Source organism: Larimichthys crocea, chromosome X, assembly GCF_000972845.2.
Source record: "Larimichthys crocea isolate SSNF chromosome X, L_crocea_2.0, whole genome shotgun sequence".
In the NCBI taxonomy this organism is placed as follows: Eukaryota; Metazoa; Chordata; class Actinopteri; family Sciaenidae; genus Larimichthys; species Larimichthys crocea.
The window spans coordinates 29215303-29231865 of NC_040020.1; the positions used below are offsets into that span (position 1 = coordinate 29215303).

A 16563-nucleotide genomic window follows, 5' to 3' on the forward strand; every position below is an offset into this window, starting at 1 on the left:
GAAAAAAAAACAGTACATGACAATAGTTTTCATTGGCTGGTCACAGATGAGATGTATATTTATTAAAATGTTGTTAAAATCTATCTATTACACACATATACAAATATCATGTTCATATACTTGTAACTATGGAGTGCAGCTTGATATCATACTCTGTGGTTTGAGGTAGTCTTCACATGTACTGCACAATTTTTGTTAAAGACAAGATCACAGATATGGAAGATCACAGAGGCCTAAAAGTTCAAACATTCAACAAAATATAAATACCAAGTCCTCTTGCAACATCCACATGTTTTTCCGTTGTTGATTGTTTTTTTTTTTGCTTTTTTGGGTCAGTCTAAAACATACTCGACTATACTATAACATGGCAATGACAGTGTTCTCCCTCCAGGTCCCCAAGGCCCCCTTCCCAAAATCCCAGAAAAAATACAGAAGAGGGGCCTCTGGGAGGTTGTTTACACACAAACTATTTACATAACAAAGGCAGTGTTGTACAATGCACAACAAGTCTGTTTGTAGAACAAACTCCAGATAGATGAACCAAAGTGTTAGCGTGTTGGAGCTCACTGATCACTTTTTAAATGCTACTATAAATGACTAAATTCTTAAAATGTAAAAACTATAATACATAAGTTGTATATTAAAATTAAAGGACAAGTTCAAAAGTCAACACCCAGCTCAGCACAATCACAAACATACAGTACATTTAACATTTAGTATTTAACACTTTAATTACAGTGAAATCAAGTCTGATTTAATCGCTTTAATCATTAGCAGGCAGCCGTCTTCATGAGTTGTTCCTGAGTGATTTTTGCAATATAAAAGGAAACAAACAAACAAACAAACCTCTTTTAGGATCCATATCAAGTCTTAAACTACAGAGAGAAACTGTGTGTTTTGTGATCTACAATAGAAACAAGATTTACATAAATGCGTGTGACAATTTGAGAGAATTTATTTATTATTATTTTTTGAGAATTTATGGTGTAATACGAAATACCAACAAACAAACGGAAATCTTATTTTTATTTGCAGATCACAAAACACATTTTTGTCACCAGACTAATTTCTCTCCATATTACACGTCCGGGACCAAAGTGTTTAGAGTGAATACAGGCCGAGGTGATTCCTGGCAGTTTGTGCCCACAAGGTTCATCAGTGAAGTCCATTACTTCAAGCCAGTTTAGTGATGGTGAGGCTGCCTTTGATCCACAGCGTGTCAACGTCACTGAGTGACGTCACTCTGTGTGAAAAGTCAAACAACTTCTGTCCGTCCACAAACACACGAAACCGACTGTGTTCACAGTGAATCTCGATCTGCGAGGAGAGACGAGACACGGGTGGATGTTAGGTCTTTGTCAAACATTTTGAAGTGTTACAATATTCACACATTAACATGATTAGTTTGGTTGCAAACCTGAGGGTCCCAACCCCCACTAGGGGTCACCAAAGCTTCATGGGGTGTCAGGAGGCCTTCTTGACTTTAAGGGGTGTAAGAATTTTTTTTTAAAAACTATTTAAGATGTAAAGTTGAATAAATGTGACAGGATAAGTGCACAGTGAAGACCTGAACATAAGCTACATTCACAGAGCCTTCACTCTCGTCACTGTCTGCTAAACAGCCTCGTCCTGCACTAGAAAAGTACACAGTTAAATCAACCAAATATTTTATCATAGAGCAATGAGAAGAAAACACAGAATCTATGAAGAAATAAGCTTATTAAGTATGTGTGATTGTTAAAATTAAATAAATACATAATACAGACAGAGAACTGTATAAGTTCCTAAAAATATCAGGAAAACTAATCTCTGATTTAATATTTACAGAAAAAAATGTGCTCAAAATTAATCCAAATCACTCATTTGACACTAACTTCCTGCAGTTATTGAGTTTACTGTTTAAAATAATTGTTCAGTTTATCAGAATATAATAAGAAATATCCATAAAATATGTCACTAGTTTATCAGAATATAATAAGAAATATCCATAAAATATGTCACTTAGTTAGTTTACTTAGTGATAAAAAAGGGGGAAATGTTGGGAAAACACTGGTCTAAACAACTGAGCATCCATCACCAGGTCTCATCCGTTAAGTTGTTAAAACTGAGCATCCATCACCAGGTCTCATCCGTTAAGTTGTTAAAGTGACATTATGAAGGTTGCTGTTATTCTTACCAGCACAAATCTACAAACTCCAAACCGAGATGTTTAGCAGTGAGCTCTGCATCATGGTTTGAGCCAGTGTTTCATTTAAAAGCAGCAGACTGAATACAGACTGAGAGGGAAGTTTGTTTGTATGACAAACTATTTTAATATCACCAAGACAACATTTATTTATTTTACAACACAAAACCAAACAGAACGGAAGAAATTCAAATCACTTGCACCACATTTCAAAAACAGATACCACTAATGTAAAAGCTGATAGTACAGCTTCAAAAGTAGTGACTGAGTCATTAAAGGTCCATTATGCCAGATTTAAGATAATATAACATTCATAACTATGTTTTCATTACCTAAAAATAAGAATTCATATTCATATCTACAGACACTGTGGGTCCTCTATCATGGAGTCCACCATGTTTCTACAGTAGCCCAGAAAGGACAAACTAAACAGCTGCTGCTGTAAAAAGTGAATTTCTCCAGTGTGGGATCATTAAAGTCTATTTTATCTAATTTCATCTTATTAAAAATCATTTTTAAAACTATGGTGGTAACAAACGGTTGTAATTCTTATGGTTTTCTCACTGCAGAGTGTAGCTTGCTCGTTACTCTTATTACCGGGTGCTGTTGAACACATCTGACAGCTGTACCAGCCCGCACAGACTGCAGCTGTCGAAGCACAACCTAACATTTGGTTTTTACCCTGTAAATGTGTCATTTGTCCTGTCTAACACAGGCTGACAGCTTCCACATGTCAGTGACACAAATTCAGAGTTTGTGGACAGATGTTGGTACCTTGAACGGCTGCTCTCTGATGAAGGGGAAGAATGGGACGGCTCTGTCGACATCCCCCCAGGATCCAGACACACAGGCTCTGCGCAAGACTTGTCGGTCCCTGAATCGAACGCAGAGCTCCAGGGCCACATCAGGAGGAGGCTCCCCGTTTGTTCCACAACCACGCGTCAGGGCAACGTAGAACCTAACAGAGGAACGTTTCTGACTTTATATAAAGGATTCAATAATATAACATAAACAGCAGACAGTTTCACAGCAAACTACAACTAAAAGAGAAGTGCAAGTATTCAGAGCTTGTACTTTACTTTACTTTATAAAACAAAAGTAGTGTATTGATCCTGAGGGGAGGATAATTAAACAAAGTGTGTTTGTCACCTGTCAGGACGAGAGTCCACAACACCGACCACGACAACCTTCTTCCCCGGGCGCATCCCACCCGTGATGTGACCTCTGAAAGGAACTGCCTGCACACATACAAACATTAACATCAACACAGACACATATACACTATGACATGAGAGGAAAAATACTTCAAACAATCAACGTTTCCTGTCTGTGTTTGTCATTGTATGATTTCAGCATTGATGTTACCAGATTTCTCTCAGCATCTCTGTCAGCAGAGCGAACACTCGCTTTGTGTTCGTCAGTCACACTTTTCTGTGGAAAAACCCATTTCTGAAAGGATAAAACAAAGAATGAGATCATTTGAACTTCTCTGGATCTGCTCTGCATTTGCTGCTCAGTGAAGTTCATGATCATTTATGTGTGGACAGTGGATAGGGGTGGCAATAGCTCTGATAACTGGAGAGATGCCAGTTAACCTGGCAAGGCTCCAGAGTGGCTCCCTACCACTCCACCATCTTTCTCCACATTTGCATGTCTATAAGCCCTTTGTGTGTGTGCGGTTTGTTTTTCAGGCCTATATATGTGAACATCTCCAATGAGGGATCAATAATCTTCTTCTTTTTATTGGGGTATATCCTCTGGAGGTTATGAGTATCTACTGGGATGATAAGCTTATTTCCTGATTTGATATTATCACGATAAATTATAATTTATTGCAAATGTTTAAGGATTATCTATTAAACACATCAAGTACAATACTGTATTTTTATAGTTTTCATCACATGAAACAGTTTTACAAAGAGTTGATTTCCCTGCATCAGTATGATTAATATGATTTAATAACACAGAGTGACATCGGATGATGTGAATACAGTTTGCACTTTTCAGAGAGTTTCGTGTGAAAATAAAAGCTGTGTTTTAATTGGCTGTCACAGGATGACGCTCAACAATCAACTGCGCGCAATTAATAGCGGGACGTCACGTGCCGTGTGATCGTCACGTGCGGCGTCAAGTATGAGAGACACGAGACACAAGATGAATGAGTTCAGGTGAACCTTCAAAATAAAAGCATCTGTCAGGAACACTGCTAAAGAAAGGTTCACATATCATGTTTGACCTAACAACCACAGCTCCCTAATAATCTTGGTTTAGTCACTCAAACATCTGAATGTTTTTTTTTGTAATCTTTTCTTCACATTCACAACTATAGTTTTTGTAAATTATATCTCATCTCACACAAATTTCTAAATGTTGTTTCAAATCTGTTCACAATGCCAGGACTTTACAATAAAAAGGTTGAGCTGTTTAATAATGGCAGTTCCTGTTGTAAATTGTACATTCTTTAAATATTTTATATACTTTTCTTGTAATTACAACTTTATTTGGTTTTATAACTTTCTTCTCATAACAGTCTGATGATGACATAAACATTTTGCACACATTCTGCTGAAGAAATCCCAAATCCCTTTATTTGAATTTATTTGGCAATAATGACTAGATTATTTAGCAGTCACACAAAAGTCACCATGTATAACTTGTGTGAAAACTGTGTTTTGTAAATTCAAATCTTTAAAACAACCCAAAGGAACATGAGCTTAGCATCTTCCAGTACTCCAATCTTTTACTTATATAGTAGTACCACAGTGTAGAAATACTTGTTACAAGTTAAACTGCTGCATTGAAAAGTTCATTAAGTACCAAAATTAAAAGTACTCAATATGCAGAACGCCTCAATCATGATTTGTTTTTGGTTTACAATAACTGAAATATGTGATTAACACTTAAATGTAGCAGCAGTGGCGCTGCTTATGATCCTGAAAATGCTGCCACATACAACAATAACAACAATAATAATAATAATAATAATAATAATAATACAGCTTTTATTTTGTAGAATCTGACCGGAAGTTGTTGCATCCTGGTCAGCTTGACACAAACTGTGTCGACATTCTTTCAAAACTAAACAACTCATTTCCAGTCCAAACATTCACGTGAGAAATAAAACAAAAAATAATGAGAAAAGTCAGTCATGTGTGTCAGACTGATCCGGATCCTCTCTGCTGTGATGGTGTTTCATCTCTGACCTGCTTCCTGTTGCTCAGGTGTGTAAACTCACCTTCCTGCCCTGCGCTGTCACTCTGTGCGTGTCAGCCATGTTGATCTGAAGGAAACAAACAGCAGAGGAATGAGCTGCAGGTCCAGTTTGTCTGCCTCCGACGTCTGCTGTCGACTGAGTCAGCGCTGACGTAGAAAGCTTCAACCTGGTTCATTACACTGCAACACACACACACACACACACACACACACACACACACACACAGTGAGTTTATTGTTGTGTTGTGAGGCTGTAACTGCAGGCAAAGCCCCCAAATATGAAGTCTTCTTCCAGCAGAGTAGAAAGTATTTAAACACCAACACCTTTTATTTATTCACTAAAACAAGTTTCTTAGACTCAATAATTTAGATTATTAGGTGTGCAAAATATTTACCTGTATGCCTGATAATGGAGTGCAAATTTACAGCTGGTTTACTGTGGCACATTACACAACAATGTAAAACATTGTGTGTCACCATGTGTTACCAAAAGATAAAAGGGAGACAGTTTTTTATGAAATGCCTCATAGTCAATCTTTTAAATACAAGTAATTTAAATGTTTAAAAATTGTTTAAATATCTCCATAAATACAAGTTATCAAAACAACTGCTTTGCCATATAATTGACATGAAAATACAAGTTATCAAAACAACTGCTTTGCCATATAATTGACATGAAAATGCCATATGAATGCCATAAAAATAAAGGTTTTGCCATCAAATATTACAGTATTTTACTGTCAAGCTAGGAAAAAAAGGATGAGGAGGGGTGACATCAGCCACAACACCACTAAATCGTACACTGACCTTAAGTATTTATTTATTTAATATTGACTAGGCTCCATGGTCGGCCATGTTACTCAGTTATTCCACCTCTAATGACCTTGGTGATCCTCTGACCTTTTCTCTAGCGCCACCAGCTGGTCAAAGTTTACTCTCTGAGCTTGTTGGTTCCTACTGAAGACGTGAATCTTTTAATAAATAACGCCTCAAATGGAGGCTTCTTAATTTCCTAAAACGGCTGCTGATTGTAGTTTTTAATCAAACAAACGCGAGGGACTATTTTTAGCAGTGGATTAATCTACATTTGATGCTCTAGTGAATATTTGTGGCAGCAGGATGGTGTATAGGAACAACAGATTACACGATACAAGTTTGTAGATACATTCAGTACAGTAATTATCAGTATTGCGGTTTCTGTACATTGGAGACAAACTTCATTTTTAAAAACAGTCCAAGCAAACTTACCTCACAAATCTGCAGAGGTATGGAGCTTCACGTAGAGTTACTCTGTGGTTATCTGTGGGTATTTCATGTTTAATGTGACTTACTGAACACTGAATAACCTCGTTGTCTTGACGCAACTTTCCTTTTCATTTTCCACGGAGAGAGTCGAAGAATGGGAGGAAGCAGGAGGATGTGAGCTTTTTCAAAGGAAAGAGCCGAGGGGGAGGAAGAGGAAACACGGGCAACATAACAGAGGCTCAGTGTACTCAGTGTGCAGTGTTAATGTGTGTCTGCATGCTGTGCAGCACTGACCGCAGATCATTAGTGTCATTAACTCATTTGTCAGTTTGCAGAGAAGCTCTCATTATAAACCTCTGACATAAGTTCATACTGCTTTCATTGTCTGAAGGGGTTAAAGAGGCAGAATTACTATCTAACTATGTAGCATAGCTAATGGGATTATTAGTGGTATAATTAATAGTAGCGGCCTAAATCAGAAGAAGGTCGTTGGTCCAATCCCCTGAATTGACACAATAAATCTGGGTGGGGAAAGTGAAAAGCAGTGCTTGCTTCTCCCTCATTACCATCACTGAGGTGCCCCTGAGCAAAGCCCTTAACCTCAACTGCTCCAGTGGAGCTGTTTAGTGACCCGCAGGTCAGACCGTGGATGTAATTGGACCAGTAATAGACATGTATTTATATAGTGTCTTGCTGATCTTCTGACCACTCCAAGAGCTTTTACAACATTCACACACTTATGGCAGAGGCTGTAGACTGTTCATTAGGCAAAATATAGCGCTTTCTGTCCAAATGACTGACATTTCGACTGGACTGGGGAGCTGGGAATTAACACTTTGATCACTAAAACTTTGAGAAACACACAAAAACAACAAATAAACTGGGCAGTTGTCACTTTTAAATATTAAATAGATCATTACAGACAAATTAAAATAAGAGCTGTTAAAGAAAAAAGTTCCGTAGCTATCTCAGCAGTAACAGCATCTTTATGTACAGAAATAACCAGAACTTGTGGCAAAATGTTCTTACTTCTCACAAGAAAACATGAAATAAACAGATTTTTGCTCAAAACATTTTTTTCCGCATAATTAGTCATCTTTGTTTTATACACTGTACACTTTTTTATTTGAATTTACATTTCTATTGAACATATTTATTATAAAATCATTATTTTTGCAGTACTTGTTTTTTTCTTTTCTCTGACAGTTTATTGTAATAAACAAAATACCAGTACAACTCCCTTTTATGTGAAACTTAGACTCAATACAGTAATAAAACACAACAGTAACAATTCAGACAGTGTATTTTTATTCTTTTTTAAAAAAAAAGAGGAAAAACATTATCACATAAATAGACAAGAAAATAAAAAAGATTCAGTTATAAAAACGTCTTAAAAAATGTAAAACTGTTCATAAAATGATTATGAATCTTTGAAAAATAAACACACGACAGTGAGATCAGAAAAGAAAGGATAAAAGACAAAACGCAGGCACTTAAATACAGTAATATGAAGTAAACTTTAAATTCAGTGTGTGACTCATGTGCATTGTCTCTTTATGTCTGTAAATCTCTCAGTGGTTGACACAGATTTGTTTTTAGCCAATAGGAGGTGAAAATGTCATGTTTAGCTGCATCATAAAATATTCAACACAGTTAATCATCATCAAGTCTTACAGAGAACACACATTCTGCTGTGATGGCAAAAAGAAGCTGCATCGCTGGCAAACAGGAAAATAATCAACACATCACAAAAAAAGCAGAAATTTGAAACATATTTACATAATTTAAGTTAATTATGAGATTTTAAAAAAATGCATTGGACTGTTTTTCGTTATTTTACAATTATGTCAAAATACTTCATCTGGCCTCTCCACTGATTTGTCTATAGTCACATTTTGATCTTATTAACTTCCACTTGAATAATCCATGTACTGAACGCATCGATTCCCTCCCAGATATGTTTTTAAACGGTATGACTAACAAGTGGTCTGTAACAGATGTGTTATATAAATATACAAATACTGGCCTTCACTACTCTGAACACGCTAACAAAATAAGAGCCTTAATGCAAAGTGCTTTTACTTGAGTTGGTATTGGTACTTCTTTTGCCTTGTTTAAGACTGCTCAAACTTCTCATCAAGGATCAATAAAGTCTCATGTGGTCTGTTCATCCCAGTCCTTTAAACCAGTTGTCCCAGTAGGAAGGAGAATGACGCTCCCAGTGCCAGACCCAGAACGAGGAAGAAGCTCATCAGAGAGCCGGCTGTCTCACAGTCCTTAGAGCGCACCAACCTGACGGGAAAAGACACACAGTTACAACACGTCCAGACGAATAAAACACATCAGGTTTATTTAGAAAAAACAGATATTTTGAGTTTTCATTTATTTTCCTAAATCATGTTTTTTTTGGTACAGTGGGATTTGTCATTAATTCATACATCAGTTTGAGGTATTTTTTATGTGACTTTAAAAACTCAAGACACAACAGGACGTCCTGTTGAGACTCACTGAGGAGCGTAGGCCATGCAGAGGGTCGCCAAGTATCCATTGGAGAAGGCGAACAGGGCCATGATGATGACGAAGGAAAAGTCGTGACTGAACAGGATGAGTTTGGAGTTCTGCACGTTACACACCATGAGCAGAGGGATGAAGACCAGACGGCACACCACGGCCGCAGGGAACAGAAAGCTCTTCTTCGAAGGCTGCACAACGCCAACAGAGTCATTTATGAATGATGACTCAAAATCTGAAATAGTAAATCCTTAGAAAAGGCAGCAAACTTACCCATTGGACGAGAGACGGGGTGGCACGGCCGACCAAGTCCAAGGCGTTGAAAACGATAAAACAGCAAACGCAAGTGAAGACTTTATCTGTAAGAATAAAAAAAATAGACATTTTAAATTACACTGAACAGCTGGCTGATGTGAGGCGTCCATATTTGTTTGGTTTTCAAACATTTCAATTTATTTTTCACAGTCCGTCTCTCCTTTCCAGACACATTTTCCTCAGGCCCCTTCATTGAATTTCCGTCCATCCTCCAGGTGACCTCACACTTTCGTTCCTTTCCTCATGATCTGACTGGCCGACTCATCTTTACACTTGTTCCTGCTTCCCTGAGCCACCTCCTCACCACCATCTCATTCCTTATTTTCTTATTTTTGTTCTCAGTCTTCTGTCATCTGTACCCTGAAACTGCCTCCTGCTGCTTAAATCACACCACTCCATGACAGGACAGAAGGAAAAGGCAATGGAGGAGCCTGAGGAAACTGAAATGTGTCTGAAGAGGAGGGACAGGCAGACAGACTGTAACATTATTAAGATATTTAAGATACTTGGAAATAAAGTCTCCAAGTCGTAACTGCTGACTACTTGATGGACTTTGATGCTGAGGTGAAAACAGAAATTACAATAATATATGAAAATGGTGTGATGTCTGACCCCAGGAAGCGCTGTCCTTGTAGACGGTCTGCACTCGGACTGTGATCACAGGAAACACCGACAGGGTGACAGCAAACACACACGTCACACACAAAGCCATCAGCCAGATCTGCAGGACACACAGGAAGAGTCAAGATTACATACTAATATTCAGTGTGTGCAGTGACATGTCGGGTGGCTCGAGAGTGCTGGTTCTTGAACTGTGGTACATGTACCACTGGTGTTACGCAAGCTCCCTCTAGTGGTAAGCAGAGGACTCTGAAAACTGGAATTTAAAAAAACATATTATCGAAATACAAACTTTTTGATAGCTGAAATTTTATTTAAAGTTTTGAGTTTTGCATTTCCTGTAATATTTTCTTTCAACATCACATTCATACAAGTAACACAATAATAATGATAATGATAACAATAATAATAATCATAATGGAAAATAGACTCACCTTTTTAAAGACAGCTAGGACAGAGGAACGCTCCTCATCCTCCTTGGGCGGAATGAACTTCACATTGGCTTCGAGTGCTTTTTCGTGGTTGGTGACTTTTTATTATTAAATGGAAAGAAAAAAAATGTTTAGTTGACTTACTTGATTATGCCATTATTAACATTTAATGTCAGTTAGCATAATAAGATATTTCCAACTGATTCTTCATGTTAATGAAACTTCCTGTTTACATTGTTGATTGCTCTTGACTGGGCAGTGCTACAGTTTTTACCTAACAACCAAGTTACACATAATTAAAGTCTTTACAAGTTAAGATGTTTAAGTTTGAATGGTGCAACCTGTGTTAATAAATCAGTAGTTAGTAGTTCGTAATAACTGAGGAGGGAACTTTATGTTCAAACTTAGTGAAGTGTTGGTCCTGATCCTGATCTGATTACTCAGATCGAGACTGACCTGTACTGCTGATGAGTTCCCCTGACAGCTCCTCGCTAACAGACTGACTTCTGTTCATGTAGAAACGAGCAAATTCCTGCAGGGGAAAGTCAGAATTGTTAGAAGATCATAATGTGGATTCTAAAGAGTCTCTAAAAGAAAAAAAAAACACATTAAATGATAAAAAGAATTATAATCATTCAGCACTTCAGGGCCTAAATAGAGTGAAAACATTTGGATATATCTCACTCTGATAGACTTCAGGTCCTCAGATGACTGTTTGTTTGTTATCAGTGTGTCTGTCAGTGTGTTGTTTGTCTCCTCACCAGGTTTGGCAGCAGCAGGTAACACACCAGAGTCCCCAGAGTGGCCACACATGGAGTGATGAAGTATCCCATCGCAGCCGAGCTTTTTTCTGCGTTACCTGCAGAGAAAGAGACACTTCAGCTTATTTACATCTTCAACTACATGCCGAGGAAGAATTCGTGTGAACAGGAAGCCTGCGGGCCGAGGTAATGTTGTCACTTACTTAAGATCGAGAGGAGCATCGCGAGTGCAGCGAAGATCCCGGCCAGACCCTGACCGCTCATATACAGAGTGCTGTATCGAGCAGGAAAGAGACCGGCCACGCCAAACAGACTGCCCTGCAGCACTGCACTGGACACTGCACACACAGAAATACACATGTCAACATTACACCTGATGCAGGAAGTCATGATCATCCTCTTTTGAGCACTGACTACAGCTGACTGTGTCAGTTTTGTCTCGCTGTGTACACAACCTTTCTCTCTGTTAAGAAGGTCTCTGTGTCACATTATTAAATTCTTGCTGTGACTCAACTGAGTGACTGACAATATGCCAAAGAGCTTGAACTTGAAGCTGAATATCATGCGATAAATGGTGTAAACTCACTGTTGATGAACCAGATAGTCGCCATAGTGACAGAAAAGAAAGTGTCTGGCTCCATGGGGACCTGGACCAGAGCAGCCGTGATGGAGAAGAGGAGGAGGATGGCAATGAGGCTGAAGGCCACACGGAGACGCACCCTCACCCTGCAGAGACAAAATATCATCATCATCATCATCATGTAAATAAGGTTTTGATACAGTTTATAGCAGCAATATTAACTTACCACTGATACAGGAAAGAGTTGAGCAGGGTGAACAGCAGCAGGGGCAGCTGGGAAAGCAAGGCCATCCAGCTGTCATAGTTGTAGTCTTTAGTTGGACCTCCTGATGTGCCGTTAACGGTGTTGTTGGGGACTGTGAGGCGTTGGTTGAAATACTTTAACAAAGAGGGAAAAAGAAGAAGAATGATTGAACACAGTCTAAGCTGTTTATGTCACCAGAGGACACATGACTTTTACCACCTTTAGAAATGAAGAGACATATTTCAGGATTTTTTATGAATAAATGTGAAATGAAACCTGAGAGGCCGTCATGAAGAAGTTCCAGGGCAGCAGAGTTCCCAGACCGAGCACAAAGATGATGATGGCTACAGCCTGACCGCTGTGAAAACAAAACACTTTTATGACCTGAGCTGGCTTCAAACACTACAACATACAAAAAAAATCAAACATGAAACATGAAACGCACCGGTCGGCAGGTGGACTCTTCTCGTGTTTCTTCTCGTTGTACATCCTGTTGACTTCTGTCACGTCCCTGCATGAAAGTCAAAATAAACAACTCAAATGATGTATTTACAGTACAAATACTCTATAGCAGTGGTTCTTAACCTGGGTTTGATCGAACCCTAGGGGTTCGGTGAGTCGGTCTCGGGTTCGGTGGAGCCTCCACCCTGGAATTTTTTATACCATTTGTTACAACATATCTTTGTGAGCAATTGTTTTCGAGGATGCTGGACATAAAAACTAAGAAAAGGAACAGACTCTGCTGTGAAAATGACATGAGACTGGCACTTGCCAAGGTGAAGCCACGCATATCTGAACTGGTCTCTCAAAGGCAACAGCAGAAGTCACACTGAGGTAAGTTGTTGTGAGTTCATGCACTGTGTTGGTTTTGTTATTTGAACAAGGTGATGTTAATGCACGGTTCATTTTGTGCACCAGTAAAAAAATCATATTTTATTTTTTATTAAAGAAGGGTTCGGTGAATGAGCATATGAAACTGGTGGGGTTCGGTACCTCCAACAAGGTTAAGAACCCCTGTTCTAAAATATACAGTTTAAGAGCATGACTATATAAACTGATCACATGTTTTATTTATATTCTGGTTTCATTTATTTTTTGACATTTTGCTGGTAACATTTTTGTATTAATGAAGCATAAACACGATAATAACTTGCGTGATGGAGGTAAACAGACTCCTCTACAATGCTAAATAATAGTAGTGGAATGTAACTAAGTACATTTACTCAAGTACTGCACTTAAGTATTTTTACCCTATTTGAGTATTTACATTTTATGCAACTTTATTCTACTATCTCGACGGCAAATATTGTACTTTCTACTCCACTACATTTGTCCACAGCTTTAGCATCTATCCCCAGATGTGTTTATTTGGAATATTTTTGATAAATTGAAGTGTTTCTTTATATGTTAAGAAAATTCTGGTACATGTTATGATAAATAAACTCTTGCAATGCTGTAGATGAAACCAGCCAACAGTTTGTAAACGATTTAAAATAAGCTCAACCTGAAACATATACAGCAGTAGCATACATATTAATGCAGCAGTAACATATATTTAGATACAATAGGAAAACACTGACAGGGAACATTTGACTTACTTTTATTGTCAGAGAGGAGAGAAGAGGCTGAGTCTCGAGTTTTCTCCGATATATTTCTGAAGCGATCACTGTTTTACCCGCCTAATGTAGTCGTTATTAACCCGCGCAGTTTTAAAAACACCGTGGTCACAGCGGACATGAGTCACGATTTACTACACGCCTATGTAAACAAAGAGCATGGGAGGAGTCTCAGCTATCTGAGAGCCTGAGAGTCTTAAAGTTGAGTTCAGGTGCTTTATTAAAAAAAAAAAAAACACTGTGGAAATACTCCACTACAAGCATTCACAACGTTACTCATAAGTATGTAACGTATTGTCAGCAGATTTGCTATGTAAAGTATGTAAAGCACTCCACAGACATGCATCATATGTTGTGTGTTTTAATGTACCTACCTGTGAAAAGCAACTAAAGTACATTTATTCAGACATACTTCAATATTTCTCTTCTATACTAAAGTATTCTGCCCAACTCCATCACAGACAGAAATATTATACCCACTCCACAACACTTATTTAACATAAAATCAGTCATTTAATCCTCTGATCAGAGCCACCTATTGTTAACATCACATATAATCTCCTTTAACATAGTGAAAGTAAATGAAAATTAAAAACGTTAAAGTGTGTCCGGTTAGTTATTGTATTACATATAACATGTTTGGTTATATCAGCCTGAGCGTCTGTCTGTCCGCTTGTGTATTAAAAACAACTTAATTGTTGAATTAATCTGAAATGAAATGCTTCATTCACGCGCCTTTTACTGGTAATGGCGCGAGTTTCCGAGTAAAGCCATGTGTGTAAGACAACATGTGAGACTGAAACCATTCAGAGCTTCGTGTGAAACTCATGAAATTAGGGTTCAAATTATATAGAAAAGGCAGACAACTCACCTGAGAGATTAAAGAGGTTCGTCACAAGCCGGTACCGTCTCGAATGAATGAACACATGGCGGGAGGATCTGTCCTTCCGCGTTGTTTCGTTTTTGGTACTCTGCCAACACGTGCTGAGCTTTCTATCTATCATTCCCCTTCAACTGGAAGACTGGATCTCATTAAAGTCATGACTTTAAATAATTAGTGGATACCAGTGATCACAGTAAATAATTTGACTTGTAATAGTAGGAAAAGTGTCAATTAGTCAAAACACAAGACAAAACTACTGTGACCTACTGTGTGTGTTTAAAGCAAATTAATTTACTCAAACGCTTTTAGAAACTAGAAAAGCTGAGAAATACCCGTATATGTCCTTTACAAACTGTTGTCATATATTGAGACTTTTCAGAGAGTAGAATATAATAATAAACATAAACACTGCATTTATCTGTTAAACTGCTACTTGTGTAAAAAGGAGAACTGAAGCTCGCATGTTTCTTCTTTTACCTTAAACAGGAAGAAGTTTGATAAAGGAGTGGGGAAACATTAACTCCACCTCCACTGTGCTTCAAATACTTTTTTGCTGACATGGATCACTTGGAAAATGACACAGTGTTGGCATAGTATATGACTCATTGGCCTGAGGCCATACTGGTTATTCCTGCTCTGTCCAACACAGTTTATTCTGCAGGTTGATAAGCGGATGTGGGATATACTTTTAAATCCAGGCAAAAACTAAAAGTTCTGAAAAGTATAATACATATAATATACAATAATATATAATAAATATTTTGTCGTGAAAGACTACTTTTACTTATTTAGCTCAGCCAAACATGAAAATGTTTCACAATGTCACTTAACTTCTTCTGCTTGACTTCAGGATCATTATGAAATCAACATTTGCCACATAAGAGATGCAGATTTTACAATAAATACTGACCCACAGACAGCTGAGACAACCATATACTCATGCATTTTAAGTGAAGTATTCCTTGTTTCTTATTCTGTTTACTCATGACAATTGGACAACTATGTCATGCCTTCACCATCCCGGGAAAAAGGAAGTCTCTCAGCTCACAGAAAACTACTGAATGATGCTCGTAAGAGGGGGATTTAGAAGTGGATATACCCCAGAGTTACTAAAAAATAAGTACTCCGTATACCTGCCAGACACCTCTACCCCTATAAGTTTAGTTCATAAAATATATACGTAGTTCAGAAAGAAAATAACATATATAAATAAAAAAAATAATTTACTGCTGACTTAAAGGACTTCTGAAAAAGAGCCGTGGAGACTCTGGATCAAAAACTTTATGGCTGCAGTTTGATGAGAGAAAAATGAACATTTATCTATTAGCTGCATTATTTATCACTACATCACAAACATTGTTATCATGCCGTCACTGACATGATCTACAACACATGTAGAGTAAAAAAAACTTATGAAGTCATTCCAACTTGGAAATTTATTTATAAAGGCTGCTTAGAAAACATTTAACACTGTGTGTGTGTGTGTGTGTGTGTGTGTGTGTGTGAGAGAGAGAGAGAGAGAGAGAGAGAGGGGGATAGACCAGCTGGAGCAAAGAGCGGAAGTTCGGATTTGAACTTTCACAATAAAACAGTAGTCTAATGAAACACGGGAGCTTCAGAGTTGACTTTGAGACACTGTAGCCTTTCATTTACTCATGCACTGAAAGATGCACTGGACATCTCTCTCTACTCTCTCACTTGACCACTCACACCTTACACACTGCTCTACTCCCCAAGGGAACTATGGTACTTTTATAACACCGGGATAATAACATAAATGATATGTAGATCTCTCGAGAAATCAAAAGGATAATCCAGTGCAATAAATCGTTGCAGCAATCATTCAGTGTAGCAATGTGTGTGGAGCAGAAGTCATCCATCAGTCAGCATCAGGCCTCACATTTTGACTGGAGTCGAGATAATGACATAAATAAATCGAGAAAACAAATGAAATTAAC

The 16563-nt window shown here is 37.9% G+C and overlaps 2 protein-coding genes across 5 annotated transcripts; both read right to left on the minus strand.

Moving 5' to 3' along the window:
- Positions 1-323: 323 nt before the first annotated feature.
- Positions 324-6808, minus strand: lgalsla (lectin, galactoside-binding-like a). 3 transcript variants are annotated; one of them, XM_019259717.2, is made up of 6 exons: positions 6647-6808; positions 5421-5465; positions 3551-3634; positions 3335-3423; positions 2960-3143; positions 324-1317 (listed from the first exon to the last, which is right to left on the minus strand). In XM_019259717.2, the coding sequence occupies exons 2-6, from the start codon at positions 5457-5459 to the stop codon at positions 1174-1176; spliced, it is 540 nt and encodes a 179-aa protein (XP_019115262.1). In that variant the 5' UTR covers positions 5460-5465; positions 6647-6808; the 3' UTR covers positions 324-1173. The 3 variants fall into 3 exon arrangements, with proteins under 3 accessions (XP_019115262.1, XP_010728617.2, XP_027139392.1); XM_010730315.3 differs by having other exon boundaries at positions 5421-5578; XM_027283591.1 differs by having other exon boundaries at positions 6730-6748.
- Positions 6809-7744: 936 nt separating this feature from the next.
- Positions 7745-15050, minus strand: LOC104918531 (equilibrative nucleoside transporter 2). Of its 2 annotated transcripts, none has more exons than XM_010730313.3 (13): positions 14594-15050; positions 12552-12617; positions 12383-12464; positions 12089-12240; positions 11869-12008; positions 11486-11620; positions 11283-11380; positions 10978-11053; positions 10525-10619; positions 10082-10190; positions 9428-9513; positions 9152-9345; positions 7745-8935 (listed from the first exon to the last, which is right to left on the minus strand). In XM_010730313.3, exons 2-13 carry the CDS (start codon positions 12593-12595, stop codon positions 8824-8826), a joined length of 1323 nt encoding a protein of 440 aa, XP_010728615.3. In that variant the 5' UTR covers positions 12596-12617; positions 14594-15050; the 3' UTR covers positions 7745-8823. The 2 variants fall into 2 exon arrangements, with proteins under 2 accessions (XP_010728615.3, XP_010728616.3); XM_010730314.3 differs by lacking the exon at positions 14594-15050 and adding an exon at positions 13705-13832.
- Positions 15051-16563: the final 1513 nt, after the last annotated feature.